Consider the following 27,130-nt stretch of genomic DNA (forward strand, 5'->3'; position numbering starts at 1 on the left):
CTGTCCCTGCTGGCTTTCTCCTTTGAAGCTCCAAGGGTGTCACAGACAAGTTTCCTGCTCTTCTGTCACTTCTGAGAGCAGAATTTGTGTTTGTCCCAGACCACTGGCAGCTGATGAGAGAAGACTGCAGAATTCAGGCAGCAGAGACGTGGTGTCTGTGTCCCAGTGCTCTCCAGCTGGTTGTCTGCCCAATTCTGAAACAGTGTTTTTACCATGCCTGGGTCCAGGGCCAGGCCAAGGAGGGAATGAATGCCAGTAGTCATTTCTTAGCTTGGGTCATTATAAATAAAAATTTTAAAAATATTTTTCATCCTGTCAAGTTTTTAAAATATCAATGCTGTTAGGGTTTTTTGCTAGTACATTTATTTTGAAGCATAAAGAAATATGCTGGATATACAGGGGTTTTGTGCAAGTGATTTGTTGGTACAGTCCCCATTACCTGGAGATGGTTAATACATAAAGTTTACAACAGAAGGTGATGTATAACTGAGCTCAGTTCATGGTCAGTTTATGAGAAATAGATATTCCCTGGTCTAACTTTTTGTTTTCCTTTGTTCATTCTTCCTTCTACCTAGACTTTCAAAACTGACATGACTTTGTATATTCTTCTTGAACACATTGAAATGAAAGAGTTATTCCTGCTTAATTTTTACATGCTAGGAAAAGGGGATGTTAACATTTTCTTTCAGCTTAAGAAAGACGTGAAACTAGTTTCCCGTTTTATTTCTTCTTTCTTCCATTCTCCAGTATCATACTTTATCTCTGCCACTGCAGTTATTGGGTTTTCTGGGCAGCAGTAGCAGAGAAAATTGACAAAATAATTTAACACTACCCCATAAGTTCTGAAAGGAGGAAGACTGTCTTTGCCTTTCAGAGTCCTTGCAGCAATGCAATGACACTTCGAGAACTTGGTTCAATTTTACCTTTTCGGTTTAGAAAGCTTTATAACAAACCCAAGACAGACAAGTCTGCCAGATTAATTCAAAAGCTTCAGGTTTCTTGTCTACATGCCTTAAAACCCCAGACCTTTTTTTATCTTATAAAATGAAGGATTGCCTTCTGCTCTCACTACGTAAATTCTGTACTTCTGAAAAGCAGAGGAAGCTGATAATGAGTTGGTAACATCCAGCAGTTAGGTAGTTCCCCTAAAGGAGAAACAAGAATTATAATTACCTGTTCTATTTTGGGCAGGTGATTTTGAAAAGTGACCAAGCCATGATCCATTTCAACAGAGGTATTGGGAGGTTGAGATGGTGTTACGATGGGCTGAATACTCTTTGCTTCAGCAATTCATAACATTTTATCACTGACAACTGTAAAGGAATGAGGCAGTCTATTTCAGTGGAATGGACAGATTTCTGTCCATCTGTGCTTGTATTACAGCATGTCACTTGTACTTTAGATCTGCATAGCTCTGAGCCAAGATAGAAGCCACAGCAAGGTCAAGAGGTGGAGAAGCCTGTCAGCACATTCTGTCTCTAATGATATGACAACTGCAAATTGGTGCTTCAAGCACAGCCTGGAGGCAGCCATTATGTTGGGTCTTGAAGCTCAGCTTTCTCTAATACTGTTTCAAAAGAAAATGCTAACTTCAGATTGCTTCTGATCAGCCAAGAGTTTAATCTGTTGTAGTTTAACGCAATTGTTCCTGTGTTTCGTCAAAAGAAAAAAAAGTTTAAAAGAAAGTAATAGTAAGAGGTCGTGTACAGATTTGTATTGTTTTTCATGAAAAAAAATGGATGCTGCTTCTTTCCAACAGCTGAAATAAATAGCTTTGCTGTATTTCCAGCCTTTGTTTCTTCTCTGCATCCATCTCCCATCTTGTCCTTTTTTCCTCTGTCTCACCAGTGCCTACCAGATTGTTGTTGAGGAGCTGCACCCGCACCGAACAAAGCGAGAAACTGGTGCCATGGAGTGCTACCAAATCCCTGTCACCTATCAGACTGCTCTTAGTGGAGGGTCACCATATTACTTTGCTGCTCAGCTGCCCCCAGGAAACCTGCCAGAGCCAGCCCCCTTTACAGTGGGTGACAACAGGACGTACCAAGGTTTCTGGAACCCGCCGCTGGCTCCTCGGAAAGGCTACAACATCTATTTCCAGGCCATGAGCAGCGTCGAGAAGGCAAGTGCTGACAACACCTTTTTCCTGGAAGGAGTCAAAGACATGCCTGTGGTGACAGTGAGGACTGCTGGAGTTGGATGTGGGAGGTGTTGGCAGTGGCATGGCTGAAATCCCCTCAGTGCTGTCACAGCGTGGCAGTGAGCCATTCACATTTCACATCAGCCTCGTGTCATAGTGACTGCTACTAGATGAGAGTTTAATACATCTCCTAGTAATTGTCTGAGGGAAGTAATTTCAGGACTGTGACTCTGCCTCCTTGGTAAATAACATCCCCAGTACTTTCCCCAGTTCTCAGTACCTGCACTCTTCAGAAGATTAAATTGCTGCAGGATAAAGAGAATGCGGGCTGCTCAGTGGGCTAGTAAAAAAAACATTACAAACTTTTTAAGACTCTCACATTGTACATCAAATAAAGAGTGAAAATGTTCTTGAGTATAAGTAACCCCTGGCCCACCAGGAGTTTGAGAGTCTTTCTGAGGAGGTGTACCTCAGGCTTGCAGCACTGCTGTGCAGTAGAATTATGGCTATCATTCACCTTCATTACCTCCTTGGTGTTTCTTTTTAACTCTGCTGCTGAGTTCTGCTACTGGCTCTGTATGCATGTGGAGGGAGGAAGAATGTCAGGGAGAGAGGTTCCAGGTGCAAAGAACAGCTGTGGCTCTGCAAGCCCAGGCTGTTGCTCTCAAGTGGTTTTTCCTCTTGTAAATAAAAAATGAGGGAGGGAAAAAGGATTGGTAAGAAGGGAAAATATGGTAGACAGAGAAGCTTTAGATATTTAAAATTTAATATTTGGATATATAATTTAGAAAATTGAAGTGTCCAGGCTGTTCAGACAGGGACTAGAAAGGGCAACTAGACTGATAATCACTGATATCCACCAGAACTACTGGAAAGGAGCAGAAGCAGTGTATATCCTTCCTTATGCTTGGGTCTCTCTGATGACTAAACAAATCATTGCTAACAGGCAGCCTTGCCTTGGAGTCTGTTGAAGAAAATCTCAACCTTTACCTATGATTATAAAAATTAGAAATGCATCAAGTCAGAATGGGTACAAAGGTGTTTGAAAACTGAGGGTTTTTTTCTGATTCAGTAGACCATGTCTTCTTTTAAGTTTTAATTTAAAGAGCTGCATGAAGTAAACAAAAGCAAAATAAAAGGTGACTGCTAGACACCCATCCATATTTCCTTCACCTGTTAAAAATAATTCCTTTTGTTTTTGTGGATTTCCAGTAGACTTCCCTGTAACGAAACTTGTTTCATTCTCTGAGGTAAAAGAAAAAAAAGAGGGAAAAGTAAAATGAAAATACTAAATAAAAACTAAATATTTATTCTGACTTATAGATTTTGACAGATAAGTAGAAAATGTGAGAACAGTATTTTTTACTTAAACTTGGTTTCAGTTTGGGAGATTTTAATCCTAAAACAGATTTCTTTGTTATGTTTGAAACTTCAGATCAGATTTCTGCTCCTACAGAGATTTAGGCGTGGGTTTTGAGGGGAACTGCACTGCATTCTGCCAAGGACAGAGATCTAGTGGTTGTAAGATAACCTCTGAACTGCAGAATATTTAAACAGATGCTTTGTTGTAAATGCGTGGGATCACCAAAATAGGCAGAGGGAAGTAAAGTAGGGTCTGAAGTACATGGTAGGGTTGAGAGGAGGTTACTCTGTGATCCTCACAGACATATTGAACAGAAACAGACAAGTAAATCCAGTAACTAGGGAGAACAGGTAAGATTATGTTAGTAAATTTCGCAGGGCTTTCATGTCAGTTGAAGAATTGTCCTTATTGAACATTTACAGTGCCTCAACTTAGAGTTTTGCTAGCTCTAAAAGCCGTGTTTACAAACTGGCATCAAAGTATTTTACCTGTTGCTTTTGAATCTTCAAGAGGAGACAGATGCCAAGGGACAAATTCAGGGATGGAATGCTGAGGGATGGAGGACTAGAGTGAGCATATTTTATAGAATGAAATGGTCATTATTATATTTTCAGATTACATGCTAATATTGTTTAGAGTGATCTAATACCACAGCCGCTGCATCCTCTCACACAACCTTATGCTATTTCAATATGTTTGCCTTTAAAATGACTTCACATTGTACAGCAAGGTCAGAAAACCCCATTTATGACTGACCCTTGTCTGTTCAAGTTGTCCAAACTGTGCATAACCAAGTCATTTCTCTGTTCATTTGATTTAATTGCTGACCAAACTTCTGAGGGGAAAGGAGAGAGTGGTAAATTATATGCAAATTGTCTTTGCATGTGCAACATTTTCTGAAGCACATTGCTGTCAAATCACTGTCTCCTGGGCAAATTGTATAGGTTGTAGATTAACTGTGTCATATGTGGAGGGATATCTGAGCTGCATCTGTGCTTATTCCACATGCAGAAGCATGAGGAGGGAGCGTGCTGCTCATGTGCTTGAGGTGACTCTTCAAGAGCATCAGGTCGTAGCAAGACCTAATTTTGGAATCAGTGCTGAGTGCATGTATCTTCTTTGCTGCACAGTGCTGTTTCAGGTCAACACAAGCTTAAGATTTTTGTGCTGTGACATAAAAAACATCACTCCTCCCTTTTCCTCCTGCTGCACCCTCTCTTTGTATTCTTATGGCATGATTTCCATTTGATTTTAATAACCTGAAATTTTGCTGTATTTGAGGTGTCCTGCCCTTTTCTCCCCATTTTTTATCCTGGACAATACAGTCCAATCAAGACAAAATTCCCCAGCCTCCACCCCTGCTAAGCCCAAAGCCCTGAGCCAAGTCATTGGGTTGTACCAACTCATCAGTAGATCTAAGATGAATTCATGGAGTGGGCAGGGCAAAAAAAAGCCCTTGATCTGACTGTTTTCTTTACTCTTCTTTCCTTAACAGGAAACCAAAACTCAGTGTGTTCGAATAGCTACAAAAGGTAAGAGGTTCGTCCCCACACACAAAGTAGCTTTTTTAATGAATTGTGGTACTTTTATTAAAGGTTCAAAGCAAAGCCTGTACTATCGCTCTATTTTGAACCACTCGATTGTGTTAAAATGGTCTGCTGCTTTTTATTCTTTGGTATTGAGCAAAGAGAGTACTGTTCTAGCAATACCCAGAATTTAGACAAAATAAGGACACCTCTTTTTTCCCGCTTTCTGTCTATGGTTTTCAAGATCTACTTTTAGAATGCTGAAGTGTCGCAGGCAGCACACAGATGGACAGGAGAAAAGAAAGTGCACATGGGCAAACTGTCTGTTAGAGTAACAATTACTTTGAAGCAGGGGTGGAAATAATTTAAATGAAGGACATGACAGTTAACTTTCCTAAGTGAGAGCTCCAAGTGTTAGCAAGACGTAGGGGAGGGTTGATTTGAGGAAAGCTTGTCTCTGACAGCAAGCGAGTTCCAGGACTAATGCTGACTGCATAGCTGTGAGAATAAATCATGTTGACCCCACATACAGCAGGTTAATCACATACTGCTCACTCAAAAACGCTGTTTCATCTTCAAATGAGGACTTGGTTGTTCTGCTTATTGTTATCTCTTGCTTTGACTGTATTTATAGCCATTCGTTTTGGTGGCTTGATTGTGCTGACATGAGAGTTGACAGACTCTGGCAGCATAAATAAGCAAGGAGTTTACAAATGCCCAAAGAGTCTTCTGCAGAGGCCCAGCACTTACTTTGTCTCTTTCTAATTGCATCTTGATATTCAGCATAAAAACAACTTTAGATACGAGCAACCAGGTATTAAGGCACTGCAGAGACATGTCAGCCCCATTATTTCAATAACTTCTCTCAATTTAAATCTTGTTCAAATGAAAAGCTGATGCCTCGAGTGAGATGGTAGCAGTCAAATGTTTTCTTGAGAAACCAGAAAAAAAAGTACTTCTTAAGATGTTTTAGTATTTTCATCAAGTGAGGTAAGCTACTAAAAACAGGAAATTAAAACCATGAGCTAAGTCTTCTGTAAAAAGTAAATCAGCATTATTTTTCTTATATTTACCTGGCAAGATTAAATGTTTGAATTAAAATATATTTGCATAAACAGATGTTTATGTACCACAAGCATGTACTGCTAGTATTTGGGTCTAGGGAGAGTTTTGAAAGGCTCAGAAAACTTAAAATATTGGGGGACTGTGAAACAGAAAAGCAATGGTTGCTCTCATCATAAATTTTCTGGATAGTAATAATAAAACAAGAAGGGAATTCACCCATCATATGAGGAAATTATTTTTCGCTTAACCACACGTATTCCCCCCAATCTCAAAGCAATGTTCATGGTAACAAGAGAAATCTTGGTGGTTGCTTATACCTTCCTCTTCTGCAACAGTCACATTCCCCCTGATGGCTGTAGTCTGAAAGAAAGGCAAAATAAATATGAGGTTTCTTACCTTTGAGCCTTATATATTGTGTGCCTTTGACACTCTGATTGAAGACAAGTTTTCCTGAAGTAACTGCATTGCCTGAGATATCAGTGCTAAATTCCTTGAAAGTGCACCTAAAAATCAAAGTGTTTTCTCTGACTTATTTTAATTGCTAGACATGAATTGTACGGGGAGGCAACATTAGGAGCAAATGCTTTCTCCTCCTCTGTAGGAGTGCATTTAATTAGGAATCATCATTTCAGAGTCATGTACATTCATATTTCTCAAATGAGTTATACTGGTATTCCAAAGTATTTTTTAAAAGTTCATACTGAGTTTTTTCCCCCCCCATGTTTTCATCTTAATAGTAATACCATGATATGTTGTACTCAAAGAAAAGTATACTTAATGTGCTCGTTCTTGCATATGCTCACCTGGTTACCCTGATTTGTTTGGTTGGTTTTTTGTCTTAAGATCACATTGTATCATTGGCATGGGAGATATCTGGTTACATTTGTAATATTTTCATAGGGAAAAAGGGACTGTCTCACCTTACTTAATGCACTCCAGCAAAGTGAACATACCTGTTTAAAATCTGGGAAATTCTAAACTATGTATTCCATTATGAATGTAGTGTGTAGTTCTGTGTCATCTCCTGTGTCTGGAAGCAGCCTAGAGGTGGCCAAACTCAATTATGCCTTGAATATGTTGAAAAGACATTAAAAATTTTAAAAAGCTGTGGTGGAAAGGAGCAGGGAGGGACAACATAAAAGGTGCATGTTAAGACAAAATTTCCCTGGTAGTGAAGTTCAGTATTACCAGTGAAGTATTACCAGCGAAGTTACTTTTCTATTTCTATCTTGTTCAAGTATCTGGTTTATCTACTGTGTATATTCACACCAATAAGGTGTATAGATGGAAAAAAATATGACTGTAATGTCATGTTTTTGTCCAGGAGAAATTCATACCTAACTAATTTTTTTTTTTTTTTTTTACAATTCCCTGCAACATGCTTTTCATGCATATTAATGGATTTCATACATAAGATTCCCTAGGTTGCCTTCTACTTTTGGGAATTGATGAAATACTTTGTTTATTGGTGTTAAACTAATGAAAGCAAACAGATTTAAATTGAAGCATTCGTACTTTTTTAGTCTGTATATTCCAGATGCAGTGCTCTCATGTGCTTCTGATAACAAATGCACTGAAGTGTCAAGTCATCTAAAAGATGGTGCCAAATCATGACTAAAGTATGTTGCTGCTCCTTATTGGTGTGCCTTGAAGAAATGCTTTTGAGTAAACAGAGAGACATACTAGTGTCTGGTGCACTGAAATACATTGACTTAATTTTTCGTGGTAGAAAACACTGGAGCAGCACCTGTTTAAAAAGTAGCCTCCTGAGCAGTTCCTGTGTACTTGCAGCTGAAGGATGAATGCCAGTTATTCTATGATAGCCCTAAATTAGACTTAACAATAGGATTCCCCCTTTTTCCAGACACCTACTTCCATGACACTTGTGAGAGCTTAATGACTAACTTTTGCCCTTCTGCACAGTGGAGTGAATTGGCCAGGCTGAGTTATTAGATGTGATGAGAGTATCAGAAGTTACAGACATGTACACAGTCTGTTCACATAAGCTTTGATTCTTGAGGAAATCAAGTTGAAACAATGTTAAAAACAACTCCTTGTATCACAGGCGGTGAGTACAACATACCTAAATCACCATTTCCAGTTACAGAGATAGCCCAGAAAATATATTAACTGTGAACAAGTTTAGTTCCTTGGACACTTTTAGACAATACTCTCTTCCTCTGTTAAACTGAATCCCCTTCTCATCCAGAAGTAACCAATCATCTTAGTAAACAATGGTCAGTGCATTTTCTTTTGTTTTTCTAACAACATTGAATTGTTCTCTACCTTGTTAATTTTTGACTCTAGATAGTAGGATTACCCATTCACTAATAATCTGGTTTCCCACACAAAGTAACTGAAGAAAGATTTTAAAAAAAAATCTTGTTTTCTGAAGAGTAGAGAAGAATGCAGAAGCTGAGATAACAGGTTAGATATTCAATATGAGCGGAAAGATGGATTTAGGAAATACGCCTTTGATTTAAAAATTTGTTACATATAATTTCCTAAAGAAAGTCTTGAACTTCCTAATACTAGCTTAGTAAGGCAGATTTCAACTGTGGAATCAGAATTTTTAAGGTTGGAAAAGACCCCTAAGATCACCAAGTCCAACCATCAACCTAGCCACCATGTTCACCACCAAACCACGTCCACAGGTGCCATACCCACATGTTTATTGAATGTTTCCAGGGATGGTGACTCCACCACTTCCCTGGGCAGCCTATTCCAATGCCTACCAAGCCTTTTCATGAAGAAACTTTTCCTAATATCTAATTTAGATCCCCTGGCAAAACTTGAGATCATTGAGTAGTTCATAACATGCACATATCAGAATGAATACATGATAACCAAACCTGCCTAACCAAAGTATTGATAAACTGAAGTAAATAGAAGGTGTGTGCACTTCAGAGTAAATAGGTTATGTTGGTGACCGATCTGTCATATCCTGGAGTTGAGTTTGACTCAAAGTGTAAAACTTTGGATGGTTTCCACTCACACACAACATCAGCATTTCACTTTACAGTCTAAAATGTAACTGACTGCTAAGGGAGTGAAACTAGATTAACATGGTCAGAGAAGAGTGATGCTTCAAATTATTTAGCATGTAAATAGACATTTAAGAGGACAGAAGGGACAGCAGAGCTGTTATTAAGCAGAGTATATGAAGCTGACATTTGTGACAGTTTTCAGGCTGCCAAGTTTGAGACTAACACTGATTTATGTGTATTCTTTTGTTTTGCTTAGTGGGCTAGAGGAAAATATTGAAAATTTAATTAGAAGAAATCTACTGTGGCAGTAAATAAAGAAATGGTGGGCCTGGCAGCTCTATCACAAAATAGTTAGAGGGAATAAATGAAGTCCAGGGTTTCTCAGTCCACATTTAAAACAAGAACTTCATCAATTCCAACATTATTTTCCCTTGTGGTTTTCATTTGTGTTATTAGTTCAGGCAGTATAGAACTTCTCTATCTCTCTGCATGTTTGGTTCATACAGATGGACGAAAATGCCATTTGAGATGATGCGCATCTGGAAGTAATTGGGAAATGGCAGAAAATGACTTTTTAATCTGATTTGAGGAATAAAGAGGTCTGGGTGGTAACATTTCAACTCCAAGTGTGCATTTAGTCCACCATCATTACTGCTCTGAATTCATTCCCACAGCAGTTGGGGATTGATCCAAAGGCCTTTGATGTCAATGGGAGTCCTTCCACTGACATTAATGTGCTTTGGATTAGGTCTTTAGAAGTCATAAATCTGTCTAGACCATAATTATTTCCTTGAAATTGCTCCTGATGATGTTTCTGCTCTTAGGGAAATTTGTGAAAGTCAAATCACGTCCTGTTGCAGGATGCTCAAAAATGTCTGTTACCGATTAATGCACAAATGAAGGGAATATGTCAGATGCTAAATGTATCTGAAAGGAATTTTCTCTCACTCTTGTTTTTGTGTTTGGATCAATGCTCTTACAATGACTTTGAGCTGTACCATCACAGCAGGAACTGGAGACCCAAGTGGCAATATAAACATAGAGAAGAATGCAGGTGTTTCCTAAGTCACATCTTTTTTTTTCACACATTCATGTGAATAGCATTTTCATATGCATGTTTAAACTTCAGTGGTCTTTTGCATAATGTCTTTTATCACTCATGGAGGAGAATTTAGTTGACTTGCTGAGCTTTCCAAAGATGGAAACAGAACATTAGCATGGCATATTTTTCTCTTTTGTATATGAAATTTCAGTAGCTCACCGAGCAACCACATCTGCTAGTTCTGATAAGTAGTACCTTTGGTTGTAAATAAAAAATTGTGTGATCCCTTGATGGAATATTTGATGATGTTTATTTAAAAATCAGTTAAGTGAGAGACACTTCCAGATATCCAGATACAAAACCTATAATGTGAGTATTTTCATGTATGCACAAAGATTGAAATCTTAGCAACCTAAATGATTTCCTAAAGAATAATTTTAGAAGTAAGAATTCAGGAAGAGTTTTCTAGTTTATATTTAAATATTAGAAGAAGAATGTTGATACAGTACAAGGATCAGCATCTTAGCATATATACTTTTTTAGTAGATGTTTGATTTATTAGGTCTCTTCACCCATTACAAATATTATTTCATGGATCAGACTGTAGGCATTGAGTGTTTTGCATCCATTGCAGAGAATATGGAGGCATAAAGCTAGAAATCCAGAGTTTTTACAGAACCCATTAGATTTTTAACTGCAATTGAAAATTCTTCATTCTGCTTATAATAGATATGCATTTAAAAGTACCTTTTGCTAATACTGCTGGGTGCAGGGGTGTATTTCATCTCCTCTTTTCTTACTGTTCTTTCACCATCTCTCATTTGTCTTTTCTAATATATTTCCTTTCTTTGTGTCATTGTAAAATTACAAGTTTAGAGAAGGTAAACTCTGACCCCTGATAGGACTGGTCTCATTAACCCCTTTTCACAGAGGCAGCCTGTGTACACTTTCATTTTCTATTGTGATTAACTCTACCATTGGCTGAAATGGCCTCTTGCAATGCCTGGGGTTGAAGAGTGTGTGAGGCAGAGGAGGCAGAGATTGCTGCCTCTAACAGCCTGTCACAGGCATCTCGTGCTTGCTCAGCCTCAGAGCGACAAGAATTTGGCTCATGTGTGCTGTAGTGAAGTTTTAGACCAGCCTTTTGAAGGGACAGCACTGTTTTCAAGAAAGGAGGAGAAAGGTGTCTCTAGGAATTATAAATTGTGTTTATATGCAGTCAGTACTCTTCAGGCAGAATGACACTTTCTCTGCATTGGCAAGATGTCAGCATAGACAACATGCAACACCTTACCACAGAGGAAGTAATCTTTGCAATTATTCATTCTTGCTTTAACAGCTGCCTAATGCTGAGGTATTTTGAGTAGAAGACAAAATATATTTTAGCAGTAAGGCTGCTCACTGTGCACCTGGACAAGAAGGACATGAGCTATTTATCAGAAAAGAATGGTGCACAAAGAATGCAGAAGAAATTCAGCAACATCTAAATCAGAAATATTCTTACTTACCTTTATGAAAACAGTTTAAGACCCTGAAATCAGTTGTCACCGTGTTTCTCTGTATCTAATTGAACACTTCTAACTAAATGAAAAGAAGTCCCACCTTTTGTTGTCATGAAGTTTACAAGGATTTACTAAACTATGTGCATGTCATCTCTGACAGAGCTAAGTGAAGTTCTAGTCATCTAGATAGTCATCTAGAAACAAGGAGCAGCACTGCCAAGTATAGTAGCACTTCCTAAACATTCCAATGTGTTGCGGAGCAAGTCAGTATGGTTGATTGGCACTGCTGCCAAATTATTCGAATACAGAGACTGATGCTTTGTCAACTGCATAAGGAGATGATAGCTCTGAAGTTCAGGAGCTCATGCTGCTTTCTGCTCTAGTGGGAAGTTGTGTATCAACCAGGCTATTTTTGGAAAGATGCCAGTTGGAAGGGCTTCCAGATGGACCTTGTAGGCAGGATGATCTTTCTAGAAATAATATGGTTATCACACATCTGTCTGTCACAGCAGGGGGTAGTTACAGGCAGTGTTAAAACAATTTTTGTGGCCAGGTGAATTCAAAGCATAGGGAACAGAATTACAATCCTGTGTATGGTTTTCAATACTGTCAATTTAGGAAGTGTCTGGAGACTTCTGTGTGAATTCAGCAGTTTGGAAAGGACTGGGAATGCCCTTTGTACTGCACAGTGATGAAGGTGCTTGATCAGGATGGATTTCCAGAACTCTTTACTGTCAGAGAGGTCCTAAAATGCATTGTGTTCTTTGACACTTCTGTTTAACATCTGCTTTGTTGAGTCAACAGGAAAAATAACCACATTCAATACCATATAGATGCCAGAATATTTAACCTGAACATTAAATCAGAGGTCCCATATGTGCTGAGTTGTGTTACTTGCTCTTTGCTGATGACTGAGTATTGGTAACGCAAACATATATAAGCGGACTACATATTATCGACTGTTTCAGCACGTCTGCCAAGAGCTTGGCCAGGCCATTAGTACAGGGGAGAAAGAGGTCCTGCTCTAACCTTGCTGTGGTGGAAAATATCCTGAGGCAGTAGTCTGTGCTGATGCTACACTACTGAAATTTGTGAGAATAGCAATGCTACTCCACCAGCACACTTTTTTCAAAACTCCACAGTTAACAGGAAAGGCATGCAGGGAATAGCAAATGCCAATGTAGTATTTAGGATATTAAAGCAGCATGTCTGAAATAAGAGGCATCTGGCTTCAAATAAAAGGAAATATCTATTGTACATTAGTTGTTGTCACTCTGTGTATGGCTACAAAACTTGGACATTTTATCGTCTCCACATCTAGCATACAAACCATTTCTGATGCACTGCTTTCATGCCCTTGCTGCCATAAAACTGCAGGATATTGCCCTGAATTATGCATTCCTAAATTGCTGTCACATCGTCAGCACTGAAGCAAGATTATAGGACATCCAGTTATGCCAGACCTGCTTCTCATGTTGGAAAATAAATTGCCTAAAACTGGTTTCTATGGGCAGTTGAAATGCAGAGTAAAGCTCAGAGGCAGCATAATGAGGTGGCTAATGGGTGAGTTTAAGGCAAATCCTCACTTATGTGTCATCAGTTTCACACTGTAAGAAATTAAATCTGAAGATATCCTGCTCTGGTGAAGAATGGGTACTTATGCCATCATAACATTCAAATAAAATTAGAATGGCACTGTATGGTAAAAGTGAATATGGTAGAGAAAAGGTTATATCTGCACACTTCACAGAATCATGGAAATGTGAGTCTTCCTGGGACAATGAAACCAGGTCCTTACGTACTGATGGAAAACAGGAATCCTTCCATCCCTCGTGCTCCTGGGTTTCTGAATTTGCCATTTCTCCATGCTCAAGAATGACACATCCTAATGAACAAGAAATCTGCCAAAGGAAGCAAGAGACCTGCATGGATGAATAAAGAACTCCTGTCGTTAATCAAACATAAGCAGAAAGATGGAGATGAAACAGGAGGTGGAAAAATGGTCAGGCCACTTAGAATGAATATAGAGAGATTGTTAGAATAAGTTGAAACAGGGAAGGCCAAGGCCAAAGAATTAAATCTGGTCAAGGGTATTAAGGACAACAAGAAGGGCTAGGCCACTCATGATCATCTTTGCAAGGTCATGGAGATCAGGAGAGGTACCTGAGGACTGGAAGAAAGCAAATGTAATCCCAGTCTTTAAAAAGAGCAAGGAGGAGGACCCAGGGAGGTACCACCTAGTCATCTTCACTTCAATCCTGAGAAAGGTGATGGAACATCCCATTCTGGAGGCCGCCTCTATCCACATAAATGACAAAAGATGAATGATCAGTAGTAGTAAACATGGATTCACTAAAGGTAAATCTTGCTTGACCAACCTGATTGCCTTCTGCGATGAAGTAATTACCTTGATGGTTAAAGGGAGAGCAGCAAATATTGCCTACTTCAACATTGTCTCACAATATCCTCACAGACACACTCAGGAAGTGTGGACTGGATGAGTGGACAGTGATGTGGATTGAGAAATGGCTGAATGGCAGATCCCAGAGGGTTGTAATCAGTGGCACAGTGTCTAGTTGGAAGCCTTCAAGACTTTATAGTGGGCCCAGACTGCACTAGGTGACAGTGTTTCCAACCCAAACTATTCTATGATATAAGGACGTGTATTCTGGTTGTACAGCTAATTCTTGAGAACATTAGGTAATGACAGAAAAATCAAACTGTTGACTATTTGCCAGAACCATTGGAAGAGATTTTACTGCTTTATCCATGTTTTTAACAACAGATGACCCTTTTTCCATATCAGAGAGAGAAGGGATAGGATTCTACAATTACTGTAATTGGCATTCAAATTGCTTCAACATATGGAAGGAATTGATTTGCACAAGTACAGACATTTTTTAATGTGAATCTTAATTTTTGCATACATTAACACCATCCGGATTGTGTGAATTTGCTTGTTTTGTTAACCCATTACAATAGAAAGCCTGTAGTCAAGCAAATCTTGAATTAACCTTTGATCTGTTTGTAATTTCAAGGATTTTGCTGAATTGAGTCTTCCATTTCTTTTTTGAAATGATGGTGCTGCATCCTCTAGAATTTTGTAACAAATTTTGTAAGAACTGGTAATTCAACATGCTGTAATTATTTTCTGCAAATATAAATAGATTTTCTCACAGTTCTTTAATGTTCCTTACTTCTGGTAGTTCATAAAGATTTAATCCTGAATGGCCTGTTATCTTATAATATTCCAAAATTTAGAAATTTTGTTAGTTCCCATTCCTCTTGAAATCATAGAACTGTAATATTTATACATGTGCTCATCTTTCATAGCACATCCTTTTGTATACCTCTGATAAAAAGGGTTATCATTCTTTGTCCTGGTATAAAGGCTTTTAAGATACTGCACTGTGAAACATGGGTACTGGGTGCTTTATCTTCCTAGTGAAACATCTAGAAGGAACCTCTGTATCTCAAATGGGATCAAAGATTTGCTGTATGTATTTCCTTTCCTACTCACTCATTTACAGAAAATTCTGCCATACATATCAGATAAGGAGGCTGGTTTTTCAGACTAGTCTGTCTTTTGAGGAATGTATGTCTCAAGTCCCCATGAACAGCAGTCAGATATTAGCCATCATGATTAGATAGGATTTTTAATCAGTAATTTGAGCTGTGGAGTGCTCCCTGGCTGCTACCAACTGCTTAAATATTTCAGCCTAGATCATGCTGTACACTGAGATGGGAAAGGCCACTAACAATTTGCAGGAGTCATTCCATATTTGTAAATCTACCAAGTTCTTATGTTCCTTTTGAAAACAATTTAGAAAACCTCCCTCTACGATAGGTCATTGGCAGTTTAGTAACTGAGAAATCACAGAGTCATGTTAAGGTTGTAAAAGAAATCTAAGATCTTAACCCACTGAACTACTTTCCCCAGGTGCCATATCTGCAGATTCTTCAAACATTTTCGGGGATGGTGATTCCACCTTTTCTCCCTGGGCACCCTGTTCCAGTGTCTAACCACCTTTTCAGTGAATAATTTTTTCCTAATGCCCAATCTAAACCTCCCCTGGCATGAATTGAGGCCATTTTCTGTCATTTTACCACTTGTTACCTGGGAGAAGAGATAACCCCCACCTCATTACAACCTCCTTTTAGGTAGTTGTAGAGAGCGATGGGGTCCACCTGAGCCTTCCTTTCTACAGCCTAAAGAACTACAGCTCACTCAGCTGCTGCTCATAGAAAACTGAATTTCATTATTTGCTTGTCCAAATATGAAAGCTGGTAATTTGGTTGCCTTTGTATTAAAAGCATTTGCTTACTCAGCATAAGTTCCGAGACATCACCTTACTTAGCCAAATCAAGTAGCTTTACTAATATAAATTTAATTCAAACAGAACTGTAGAGTTTTCTCAGACAAAGAAAGTGAAATCAATTTATGCATGCAGAGTACTGACCAACTGAAATCACAACTTCCTTGATGTCCCTTTAGTAATGGTGAAATTTAGACAGTGAAATTCTATACCCACGAAACAGAACCGCCTGGAAGTATTTTTCCAAATTGTTTCAGGAAATACAAATCTTACGCTTTATGTTTGAGTAACCCAATTGAGGAACTATTTAGATGAATGCAAACACATACTTAGGTAGAACAATTTTCTATGCTGGCAGAGGGGTCTGTGATGCTTGCATAGATCAAAACATAATGTGATTGATGTTAGGCACACGGTGCTGTTGCATTGGACCTGAACCAGATGGGTTTTGCATGAACTAATGCCTATAGCTTGGAGGAGAGGAACAGCTGTGCAAGTACTGCTGCTGCCTGAGCTTGCAGTAAGGGTGTAGTGCCTTGCCTGCCACCAGCCAGCATGTAGAAGTGGTGAGCTTGGTTAGTAGCACATTGTGCATAGCTAGGCCCAAGATGTGAACCTGTCAGGACCTGACTGCGGGATGTAGCCCATGTCACTGAGGTGGGGTCATACTGCCAGAACAAGAGAGCCCTGATTGCTAGAATATTTGTTACAAATGAGGATGTGGCCAACATCTTATGCTGAACAAGACATTTGTCTAGTTTTTCAAAACTCTTAAGATCAAGTGACAGCTGCTTTTTTTATCTAATGGTAGAATTTCTTCAAATACAACTCCTTCCACACTTGACTTGCTTGCTCCACTTCTTGTCAAAGCAAAATATATCAGCGGTACTGCTTACTGTATTCAGCCATGTATAGAGGCTCCTTGAGTCCTACCCAATGCTGAAGTATTTCATCAAGCCAGATTTTGTCATTGCCATAGCTGGAGATTACATGAGAAGAAATGTAGGATTTGCAACAAATTGTCTTAACATTTGTTAGGCTAAAGGGGAAATATAGTCATGCAGGATAAGATGACTGTAAGTCTTTCATCTTTTTCTCTTCCTTCTCAGGATGTAGCTACCTTAAGGTAATTAGAACCAATTTATACTGTGGTACAAGTGTTTGAGACAGAAGCATAAATAAAGCATCCCTAAGCTGGAAGCTAAGTAGAGATATAATATACATTTCTTTTGTCAACTTTGAAACTGGCTATTGTGTTTTAAAGTCATTTTATGAGATCAGATAACTCTCAGTTATTTTTGTATTCTGCTGATGTTTGTGTCACATTATTTTTGCGAACTTTGTAATTTTTGACTCCCAATTAAATGTCTAACTAGCTTTTTTACAACAAAGAGTAAAAAAGTTATCCCTGTAATGAACACTATCCAGTACTCTATCTGTAAGCATGATAGCTGCCTTGTGATATTTACAGTCCCAAAACGTATTTTTATCTTGGTTAAGCAATTTGGAGGACATTTTTCTGGTTTGGGGCATTTGCAATAATACATGGTTTCATGTTTCTGCTGACGTCTTTCCACTCTCTCTTCCATTTTATTATTACTGGCCAGTTTAATGCAAGGTATTTCAACTTTTCTGGTGAGAGTTCTCTATTGAAGAAAAAGATCTTGTTTCCATTGGGGTAGACAGCATTGCCTAATGCTCAGAGTGCCTGAGCTCTCTGCACAATGTATCAGAGCTGCTTTTCTGCAAACGGAGTAATTAATTTCTTAAACTGAGCATACTCAGATAAAAAAGTGCTGTAAATTCAGTTTCAGGAAATAAACCACAGTGAATCAAAAAGTGTCAGGAAGCAAAAGAAAATGTGTGTTCTTGTACCTGAACAGTTTGGTGTATTTTTTGAGGTGTCTCATCAATTCAAGGCTGGATGCTGGATCTTGCCCCATCTCTCTGTGCAGCTGTAGATTTCTCTCTTGAAACAGGAAGTCTCATTAGGATCAGAGCAAGAGGTCTTGGTTAGGGGGACTGCTCTCCTGATTTTTAACTATGGAAGAAAGAAAGAGAAAGAATACAGATACTTTATTTGTGTAGAGTGAACATAGTTATTGCAGTCATGTATATGTTTAAAAAAATTTGCACAATAACAATAACCCACATTTTTTCCTATGCTCTGAGGATTTTTTTTCATGTCTGTCGTGGTTTTAAAGCAGTAAGTAAAAAATTACTTATTTCTTGCTGTGAGATATGGATTAGAACAAGAGCAAAACAGGCTTAAAACTTAAAAGGAATAAAGAAAGTTTATTAACAAAACTACAAGAATAAAAACACCAGAATAAACTTCCAGAATACTCTTTTATCCCCCACTACCTGACCATTCCTTTGTACACGTGACAACATAGAGACAGAAAAACTTTAGAACTCTGGTGGTTAAAACAGTCACAATTCCTGCTAGAGTCTTTTCATCAGCCTTTGTAGAGAAACAGAAGTCTTCTGCTAATCTATAGAGTTTTTCACAAGAAAACTATTTCTGTTATAGTTTTCCATTTCCCTGATGCTAGCTGCCCGGAAATCCTGTCATCAGAGCTCACTCCTCCCATCTCACATCACTCTGAGGTGTGTATGGGCCATGAGTCTAGGGATGGCATTTTAAGGATGAGTTATTCAAAGGCAAAAGTCCTCTTCATCTGTCTCTGTGAGCTTCTCTGGAAACAGTTTTCTCATTGCCCTCAAGGCCTCAAATCTTCACCTCACTCTGTTCCAGCACCTCACTGTATCACAATTACTCTGCTTTTTGCTCAAAATCCACACTTTGAACACTCCATTCCTCCTGATATATTCTGTCATGAATTAAAGGAGTCTTTTCAAACTACTATTGTCCATCTCCATAGCTTTAACAGAAAAATATTTCAGCTTATAAAGCATCTCCTTATTCTCTCTCCATCTAAAACTTAACTCTTTTCCTCACTGTTGTTGGTGGTTTTATGATGTCTTCTTCATGTTGATTGTCTCTCTCTCCGTCTTTCTGAGAAAAAGGAGTAATCTGTATGTTTTATCCAGGTAGTAAAAGAATTAAAGTCTTAGAAAAGCTGCAAGAGTTCATGGTGTCAGGTTTCAGTCCAGCAGCAGAAACTGAAAACTAAGCCAGGCCGGCTGGCTCTGTTTCTCACACCACCCCACCCCCCGCCCTTGTGGCCTTGTCCGGCCTGGAGGCAGGGGAGGAGGCCGAGACAGAGCCTTGTTACCTTTCCAGAAGCCGGAAACACAAAGAGAGCAAGAGAGCTCTGGCTTTACGTCTTAAGGGGGTGTTCACAAGTTGAATTCACTTTTTAATGGTCAAAACTGCTGTCAATTCTTAGAAATGACTGATAATTGGTCAGGAGGAAGGACTCCCATCAGCCACCTGCAGCTTCAACTTCCTTAGCTCTCAAAACCACCGTAAAGGTAAAGCCACCCCATGACAATGTCGAAGTTTGGCTTTTATTTCACATACTCAATTTCTCCACTCACACCTAACAATGTAATTATTAGTGAATTCCCATGAGTAGTATTGAAGAAATATGCTGTCTTAGGGATATTTTAAGTTTTTCAAGGCAAAAAGAGCTTGGTATCAGAATTGCTATTGATTTCCAGTCACTGTAAAGTACACACACATCACAATAAAGGTTAACTGCCTAGAAGAATGTAAAAGAGCAGCAACTTTAAGTATAAAGAAATTCCAGCTGAAAAAGAAATCAGACTAAAGTAAATGCACTGAACTGCTTCCTTCGTGTCTGGAATGTTTTCTTCATATGGCTACTGTAAAAACAATGTGTTTTATTGTTCTTTTTAATGCAGATGAAAACACATCAATATTTAATTTGACCATGAGTAATACATGTATTCCATTTAACCCCAAGTATATTTCGGACTTTGTATGTTTTTATAATGATGAAGTGAATTTATAAATCCTAATGCCCTTAATGCTGCCCATATGTTGTGTTGAAATCCGTAGGAATCTATAAAAATAAAAGTCAAGAAGATAGTTATTGGGCTCCAAAAGCTGAAAAGCAACCTAAGCCAGTCTAGCAGCTAAAGATTTGTCAGCTGTATCCTAATGCTCCTAAACCTTTGGCATAACAAATGTTGCACTTGAGAACTTATTATATCTGGGCATTTTAAATCACTCTACAGAAATAATACAAAACAAAATAAAATGTTCTACTTCTAAATAGAAGGCATGATCCTGGCATCTGTGCTTCTGCCCCAAGTGCTGTCCTTCTGTGCCACAATCAGCATGAGTTTTTCTTAGATTTGTGCTTGTGGGCATATGGACAACTGGAAGTCATTTGGAGATGCCAGTTGTCCTCATTATTATCTTTTTCTTTTATCCTTATCCACTGACAGTTGCTAAGGATAGCACTAGTTTTACTTTGAAGCAGTATGCAGCCAAGATTACTTCCTGTACATTTTTGAATCTTAGAAGAAAAGGACAAGAAAAGCCATTTTAAGGACTAATATGAATGGGCTTTTCACCAAGAGAAGATGATGGTGATTCTTCAGCAGGTGGAAAAGCTCTGCCTCAGGTTTTTGCACACTTGCCCAGTACCTGCTGAAGACTAGTCAGGTTGAAGCAATCAGGTGTTCTCACCAATTTACAAAGTTTCCATACCTATTTGAAACCCAAGACTTCTAAAACTCTCAAGTCATTAGTAGTTTGGAGGCTACCCTGCCCATGGGACTTAGAATTTCTGCTTGTCATCCTACCTTTTGTTGGCAGCCTTTTGTTAGCCAACAATTACTTTCTTCCTTTCACACCAGCTATTCATTTTGCTATATTTTTCCCATCCACTCATAGTAAACTGATGAAGCAGCACAGCATTATAATGAATTCCTATTTGGTTAGGCAAAAGTTGGATTGTTGTGAGTAATCGAATTACTCCTCTGGAGACAGGATTTCTAAGTAAAGTGATGAGGTGAGGCGATTACAGCTGTAACCCTTACAAGCATAAAAAGATGTGTTATGCTAATCCTTTGTGAATGGGTTGAATTGAAAGTGAGGGAAATAAAGAATGCTCTTGAAAGAAGAAGAGGGGTATGAAAGGACTACTGTGTCATTTATTCCCTTTTCATTCATCCTCTCAAAAAAAATTGTGGCAAACTGGAGTATTTTACCTTTCAAGTCTGACATTCAAATCATTTCATCTTTAACTGCCTTAAATATTGTGTGAAAAAAAATGAGGGGTGGGAAGAGAGGTATAGCAAGAAAAAAAAAAAAAGGGTGTGAAAATGTGCCAGTTAGTGTAGGCTGTTTTTTGGTTAAGGTTGCTAAATGTGTTATGACCTTATCTTACCTTGCTGTAAAAGCAGCAGAGTGAGGAAGGGGAAAAGAGACTCTGTGGAAAGAAAGAGTTATGCCAAACATTACCTTTATCTGAAAACACTTGTAGCTCAAGTGCAAGATCCTTGTTACTCCCAAGCTTGTTTATTTTCTGTTTCCACTCTTTCAGCTGTTAAGAGTGCTCTGTCTGAAATAAATACCTGAAAGGACTTTTAAAGGTTCAACTAGGAGAGATGACATGCCAATTACAGTATAGTAACTAACTGAATAGAGTGTTAAAAATATGTCGTGTTAATTGGATAAGAAGAAAAAACTTATTAGTTTTTAGACAACCAACCTGAATATAAATGGACAATGGTATAAGTAGCTTTTGGGTTTCTTCTCTGAGTTGGGGTTTTTTTTTAAAGATCTTGAACAATTTTCATTGTTGCTGTTTTTGGGTTTTTTTTCCTTCCTGTGTACTTTTTGGAGGGTAGAAAATTGACCCCAACCAGCATTTAAGCACCTACTCAGCTGCTCTGCTCACAAGCAGAATGAGAAAGAGAATCAGAAGCGGGAAAGTAAGAAACCCTGTGAGCTAAGAATGGTTTAAATGAAGAAAAGATCAATTTTTTTAAAAAAAAAATAGGATACAAAGACAGTCACGCGCTACCTCCCACACCTAGGCCCATACCCAGACTATGCCCATGGTTTGGAAAAATAGAATTCCCCATTTTTATTTGAGCATGACCTTATATGATATGGGATACCCCTTGGGGCAGTGTGAGAAATGAGGCAGCCTCGATGCTGTGCACGTACTTCTCAACAATAGCTAAAACAATGTTATCAACACTGTTTTAGTCACAAATTGAAAACACAACACCCTAACAACTCTAGTGAGGAAGGCTTACTCCACCTCAGCCAGACAGATTCCTCAACAATGCTTAGACTTTATGGTCATGCTTTTCAGGATATTAAACTTCCACTGAGAATGGAAGAAGTTTTAGTAAAATTTCTTCCCCTTTGTAGGTTTACAGTGATGATTCAAATCTGATGTTCTGAAGTTTCATATTAATGAAATTCTTCATTAGCTCTGAATTTAGAAAAAAGATACCAATGGGCACAGGACAATGAGCTGCTTATTTTTCCCCATCAGTTACCTGAAACTAACTGGAATTTTAAGAATTTAAGCCTTTGTGGGAAAACAAGAAGAATTATAACTCCCAGAGTGTGCTACTTCATACTTGCATTTCCCCCAGATTCCTTGAGCTCAGCCTCCCTGAAAAATCTCTGTGTACTACTCTTGCTGTTTTGCCCACAGCCCTTTTGAAAATTTTAATGTATTAGCTAAGGTGAAAAGACTTCTTTTAACTTTAGTAATTATTCTCAAACCATTTCTGTTCATTTCACTGTGTCTGGAACCGTCCCTTGTGTACAAGAAGCCCTGTTTGAAGGGGGAGGGATAAGCCAGCTCTGAACCTAACTCAGCTTAATCTCAGCTGTAATCTTCCCTGATCCAGTGCTGCAGACAAGAATGCAATCTAAGATGGCATATTCTGTTACTAGAGTATTTGATGGGCCAAGCATGTGATAAAGGTCTCTACAAAACTCTGAGCAGGAGTTCCTTAGAGTTGTTTACCCACCTGCAGCAGCACAGGCATAGTGGAGAAGGATATTTGGGTCTAATGGGGAAGCACACACCAGCATAGAGAGCTATTTCTTCTGGAGTTCTGGAGTCAAGGGATGAGGATTTTTTGCCTTTTTCAAAAAAATTTGTGTGAATTTGGCTGTTGTTGTCACTAGGTTTCCAATCAGCATTTGTAATTAAAAGTTCTTGAATATTAATGGTATTTTTTATCCTTGCCAAAAGTCAAGATTAGTGTAAGATTGTTCAATGTGATGAAACTTGTTTAGAATTCATATTCACTAAGTGAACATTGTTAAGTCAATGAGCTGAGAATGAAATTTAGTGTATTGTTACTCAGTAAAATATGTCATGTTTCTTAAAAGAGGCTTTGCAAGAGTTCAATAAACAGAGTGAAAACTGATATTATATGAAAATAGCTTCTGGTGAAAAAACTGATTTAATAAATACCTGCAATGTCTATGAATGTTTAATAAGGCATTTTTTTGTTAGTGGGCATAAATACATTTTGCTTTAAATGCCTGAAAATAAGATATTTTTGCATATGATTCTGTTGGAATCTTAGAGCAAATGCATTAAACTAATTGATGAAAAATGTTGCGGTAAGTATTGCTGTTATGTAAACTAATAACCCTTAAATTGGCATCTTTGTTCACTATGTTTCATGATGCAAATGCAGAATCTTGAAATTAGGCTTTTCTTTTAGTAGTTTCCATTAAGAGAGGTTGAAACACTCCTTGTTTGTCCATCCTGGCATAACCCCTTGATCTCTGTAGAAGTCCTGTTCTCAGATGGATATAGAGGTGTTCATTTTGCCAGATCTCAAGAGAATGTAAAGAATATTTTAAATATTTGAAGTAAACTGGAACGTTTTTTAGTTTAAAAATCTGTTCACACTCATTCACAATGCTAATATTTTTTTAAAAAAAGTAAACAGACACTGAAATTTAGTCATTACTTTGCCTATCTTTAGGCTTAATCTTTGGATTCATTTGTTTGGTCAGTAGAGGTTACTTTTATAAATAATTTCTTTAAGCTTAGGGAAAGGTATGCAGTCTTAAAAACCTTAAAAGAAGTATCAAGAGTAAAAGTAATGCAGTACTTTGAGGCAGGAATTGTTTGATTGTGGAGCAGGGGCAAAGGTTAGGTAAGGTTAAATGACAGGATCTTTGCTGATATTTTCTGTTAAGTAGAAGGTAATGCCATTTCCCTCATTTCAGTGATGCTGGTTGGCTGTTTCTATCTGCACATTAAGAAATAGGAAGGGATGTACTTGCTCCAATTAAAGGTGAAGGTTTACAAACGGTGACCCAAGGTATATATCACAAGGAGAATGATCTGTAAATGACCTCAGGCAGATTTGATAGTGCCTGTCATGATTCCGAGCACTATTTGTGTTCCTGTTCTGTGCATCTCACAAAAAGGAAGGCTATTTATGCAGAGTTAATGGTAGTTTTCTGTGGTGGCAGCATGTGTAGTTGTACATGTAGTTGTCCCATTGCTAACCAGCACAAGGAATGGGGTCTCTAGAGTGTATGAAGTAATGTCTGAAACAGGTCTGGATTGTGCCTTTGGAAAGAAGGAAAGAGGTAGGCCACCTCTTTAACTCAAAGAGATCCACATTTAGATTTGCTTCTCTTTTCATTGTCATATATCTCTCAGATTCGTGTAGATAGGGATACAATTCCAGTCCAATTTAAACTGATATTTTACAATCACAAATCACTGATTTCATTTATATTTCTTACTTTTCTTTTTCGCATTTTGTCCTGCTGATGTGTTGTAGTGATAAAAAAAGGCTTTTATAGTTTTCTTATTAAGTTTAATGTAGTCCCAAGTTGTTCAATATTTGCTTCAGAAACACATTATTGTTCTCTACTTCCTGTTTCTTAAATGCTTGAAGTTTTCAAAAAGTTTTGTATTTAATTTTACTTTCTGAGTATTTTGTAGATAGCAGGTGTGATTATATGGGATTGCATTGTGTTCTCATGTGGTACTTTCTAGTCTTGTCATTACAACAGAATCAGGCAAGAGAAGGTCTTATCAGATATTGTCATTCCATTCATTGGCTAATATATTTCTCAGGTTTCTTTTCACATATTAGTTAAAGTATGACAGTTCATCTGATTTATGAGAGCTGTTCAAGCAATCTGAAAGTCATCTCCTGTGTTGGTGCTGTCTGAATATAGGAGGGTGAATCCATCAACCCAAGTTTGAAAATTTTGGCCATCTGTCTCTAAGAAAGCTGATAGATAACATTGCTTGGGTTTTAAGCAATAAGAAGCTGAATTGAACCATTCATTAAAGTCGTATCAAGTTAGTCAGTGAATAAAGCCATTTTTCCCTTCCTTGAAAAGAAGAAAGGCCATTTTTGCCATGAATGGCCAGGAGTACCTGCTTATAAATGGGAACTCACAGTGTGGAGTGGCCTCTGTGTTTCAAAATGGAGTTCACATTTGCAAAGGAACAATGCAAATACAGATGTGTTTTAGCTTGTGTGCTCAACACTAGACCTCATTGTTTTAATGTCAGTTGTTTCATACAGTCGTTCTCACTTTAAGATGCAAATTTGGTTTTGGTCATTGTTAGACACAGCTCAGGGTCTCAGTATAAATATTTTTTGCCACCTCAAGAGTTCTTGGCAGTCCTTCAGTTTAAGGTGATTTCCTCCTCCAAATCAGTCACATTTTAATCAGATCACAACTGACTGAAAACCCTAAAACCAGATTTAAAGCATAAATATCAGAACAGTAATCTTCTTTGCTGACAATCCATTACATAAATCATAATACAATATTTGCATGTTATAGTTGGCTTCATTTTTTTGAATTGTATGTGAATTTGAAGCTTTTGTTAAATATATGGTTGGTTTTTTTTTCTTTTGATACAATTGTATTTTCCTGGAGAAACCAGCTGAGAAAGCAGCAGCCCAAGGCACATCCAATACAGAGCAGGTCATTTCATCCTCTGGATAAGAACAACCACACACTCTATACTTGTGTGAAACATGCAGCTGAGGGGGCACCAGTCATTTTCAAACTGATACCTTTTAGTTCTGCATACTGTACAGCCCATTACTACCTTTCCTACAGCCTCACTATTCTGCCAGAGTCTGTGCTTTGTGAAATTAAAAGCTGCTTCTCCTTTACTTTTTATGAACCAGTATAATAACAGATGTAAAACGCTCATCTATCTTTAATCATGGAAGTTCTCTATTACACCTAGTTCCCAATCAGTCTTGTATGGCTATTTCCTTGAGTAATGGAAATAACAAAAAAAACCTTTTTTTTTTCATATGAGGGAGAGTAATTAGAGTTTAAGGTCTGACGGTAACAAAGCTTCAGTATTAAAGGGAAAAATATGAAAAAGTAGACCCAAAGGTTCAGAAAGTGGCAATACACTTTAAGTCTTTTTTCTTGCTGGCATATTTTGTCCTGTAGTCTGCAGGACTGCCATCTCCTCTTCCTGCTTGAAAGTTTCTTTGACATATTAATAATGTAGAAATATATAGAAAGGGAGGCAATGACACAGTATGAAAGGCTTTTAATATGATTACAGGTCCTGATCTGAGCTCAATAATCAATGACAGTCAAGCCAGAGCTGTGATTATTGATGTGTTTTTCATACAGTTGTCATTGCATTAGCTGCGTGTTGTTGCAGTGTCGTTATGGCTGTTTCTAGATGTCAGATGTGGTGAACAAGCCTAGAGACCAGCTCTTGACTTCTTACATAGGGTTTAAGGCTTAGGTAACATATTTGGGTTGGAAATGGTGGGGTAGCAGAAGATGACAAAGCTTTTAGCCAGCTAAAGGCTGTTGCCCTCACGTCACAGCTGGTATACTCGCAGGGATAAGCACCACAGCTTTGGATGTTTCAGTCCAAAATCAGGTGGCCGAGCTTAAAGTGCTGACATAAGACCTTTCAGATGTATTTGGATAAGCAGATTTGGGAGCAACTGCATAATTAGGGTAATGGCTGAGATAGTACTTGCAGCCTGCTGTGATGTACAGCTGGGTGATACCCCCCCACTGGTTTGGAAGAGGATATTTGCCTTTCCCTCATGCGCACAGACATCCAGCTGCTATTAGACACCTATTAGTGCTAAAAAGTTCAGGAGAACCTCAAGAGTTTTGACCCGTGTAGCTTTCTGGGAGTGAAAGCTCTTCAGATGGGAAGGTTTTAAAAGTGAAGAAAAGGTTCTCTGCCATGGCTGTTGCACTTCCAGTGTAGTTGTTTCTCAGCCAGCCTAGT

General features: G+C 38.3%; 1 protein-coding gene across 2 annotated transcripts in view; it reads left to right on the forward strand.

Moving 5' to 3' along the window:
- Positions 1 to 27,130, forward strand: part of PTPRK (protein tyrosine phosphatase receptor type K) — a 382,407-nt gene that overhangs the window by 308,624 nt on the left and 46,653 nt on the right. For both annotated transcript variants that reach the window (XM_088052431.1, XM_088052432.1), the window contains exons 12-13: positions 1,849 to 2,122; positions 4,999 to 5,035. In XM_088052431.1, the coding sequence (XP_087908557.1) occupies positions 1,849 to 2,122; positions 4,999 to 5,035 (311 nt within the window). The remainder of the gene's footprint in view (positions 1 to 1,848; positions 2,123 to 4,998; positions 5,036 to 27,130) is intronic.

This window comes from Pseudopodoces humilis, chromosome 3 (genome assembly GCF_049639895.1).
Source record: "Pseudopodoces humilis isolate 2021_Gansu_Grassland_sample_001 chromosome 3, ASM4963989v1, whole genome shotgun sequence".
NCBI classification, from domain to species: Eukaryota; Metazoa; Chordata; class Aves; order Passeriformes; family Paridae; genus Pseudopodoces; species Pseudopodoces humilis.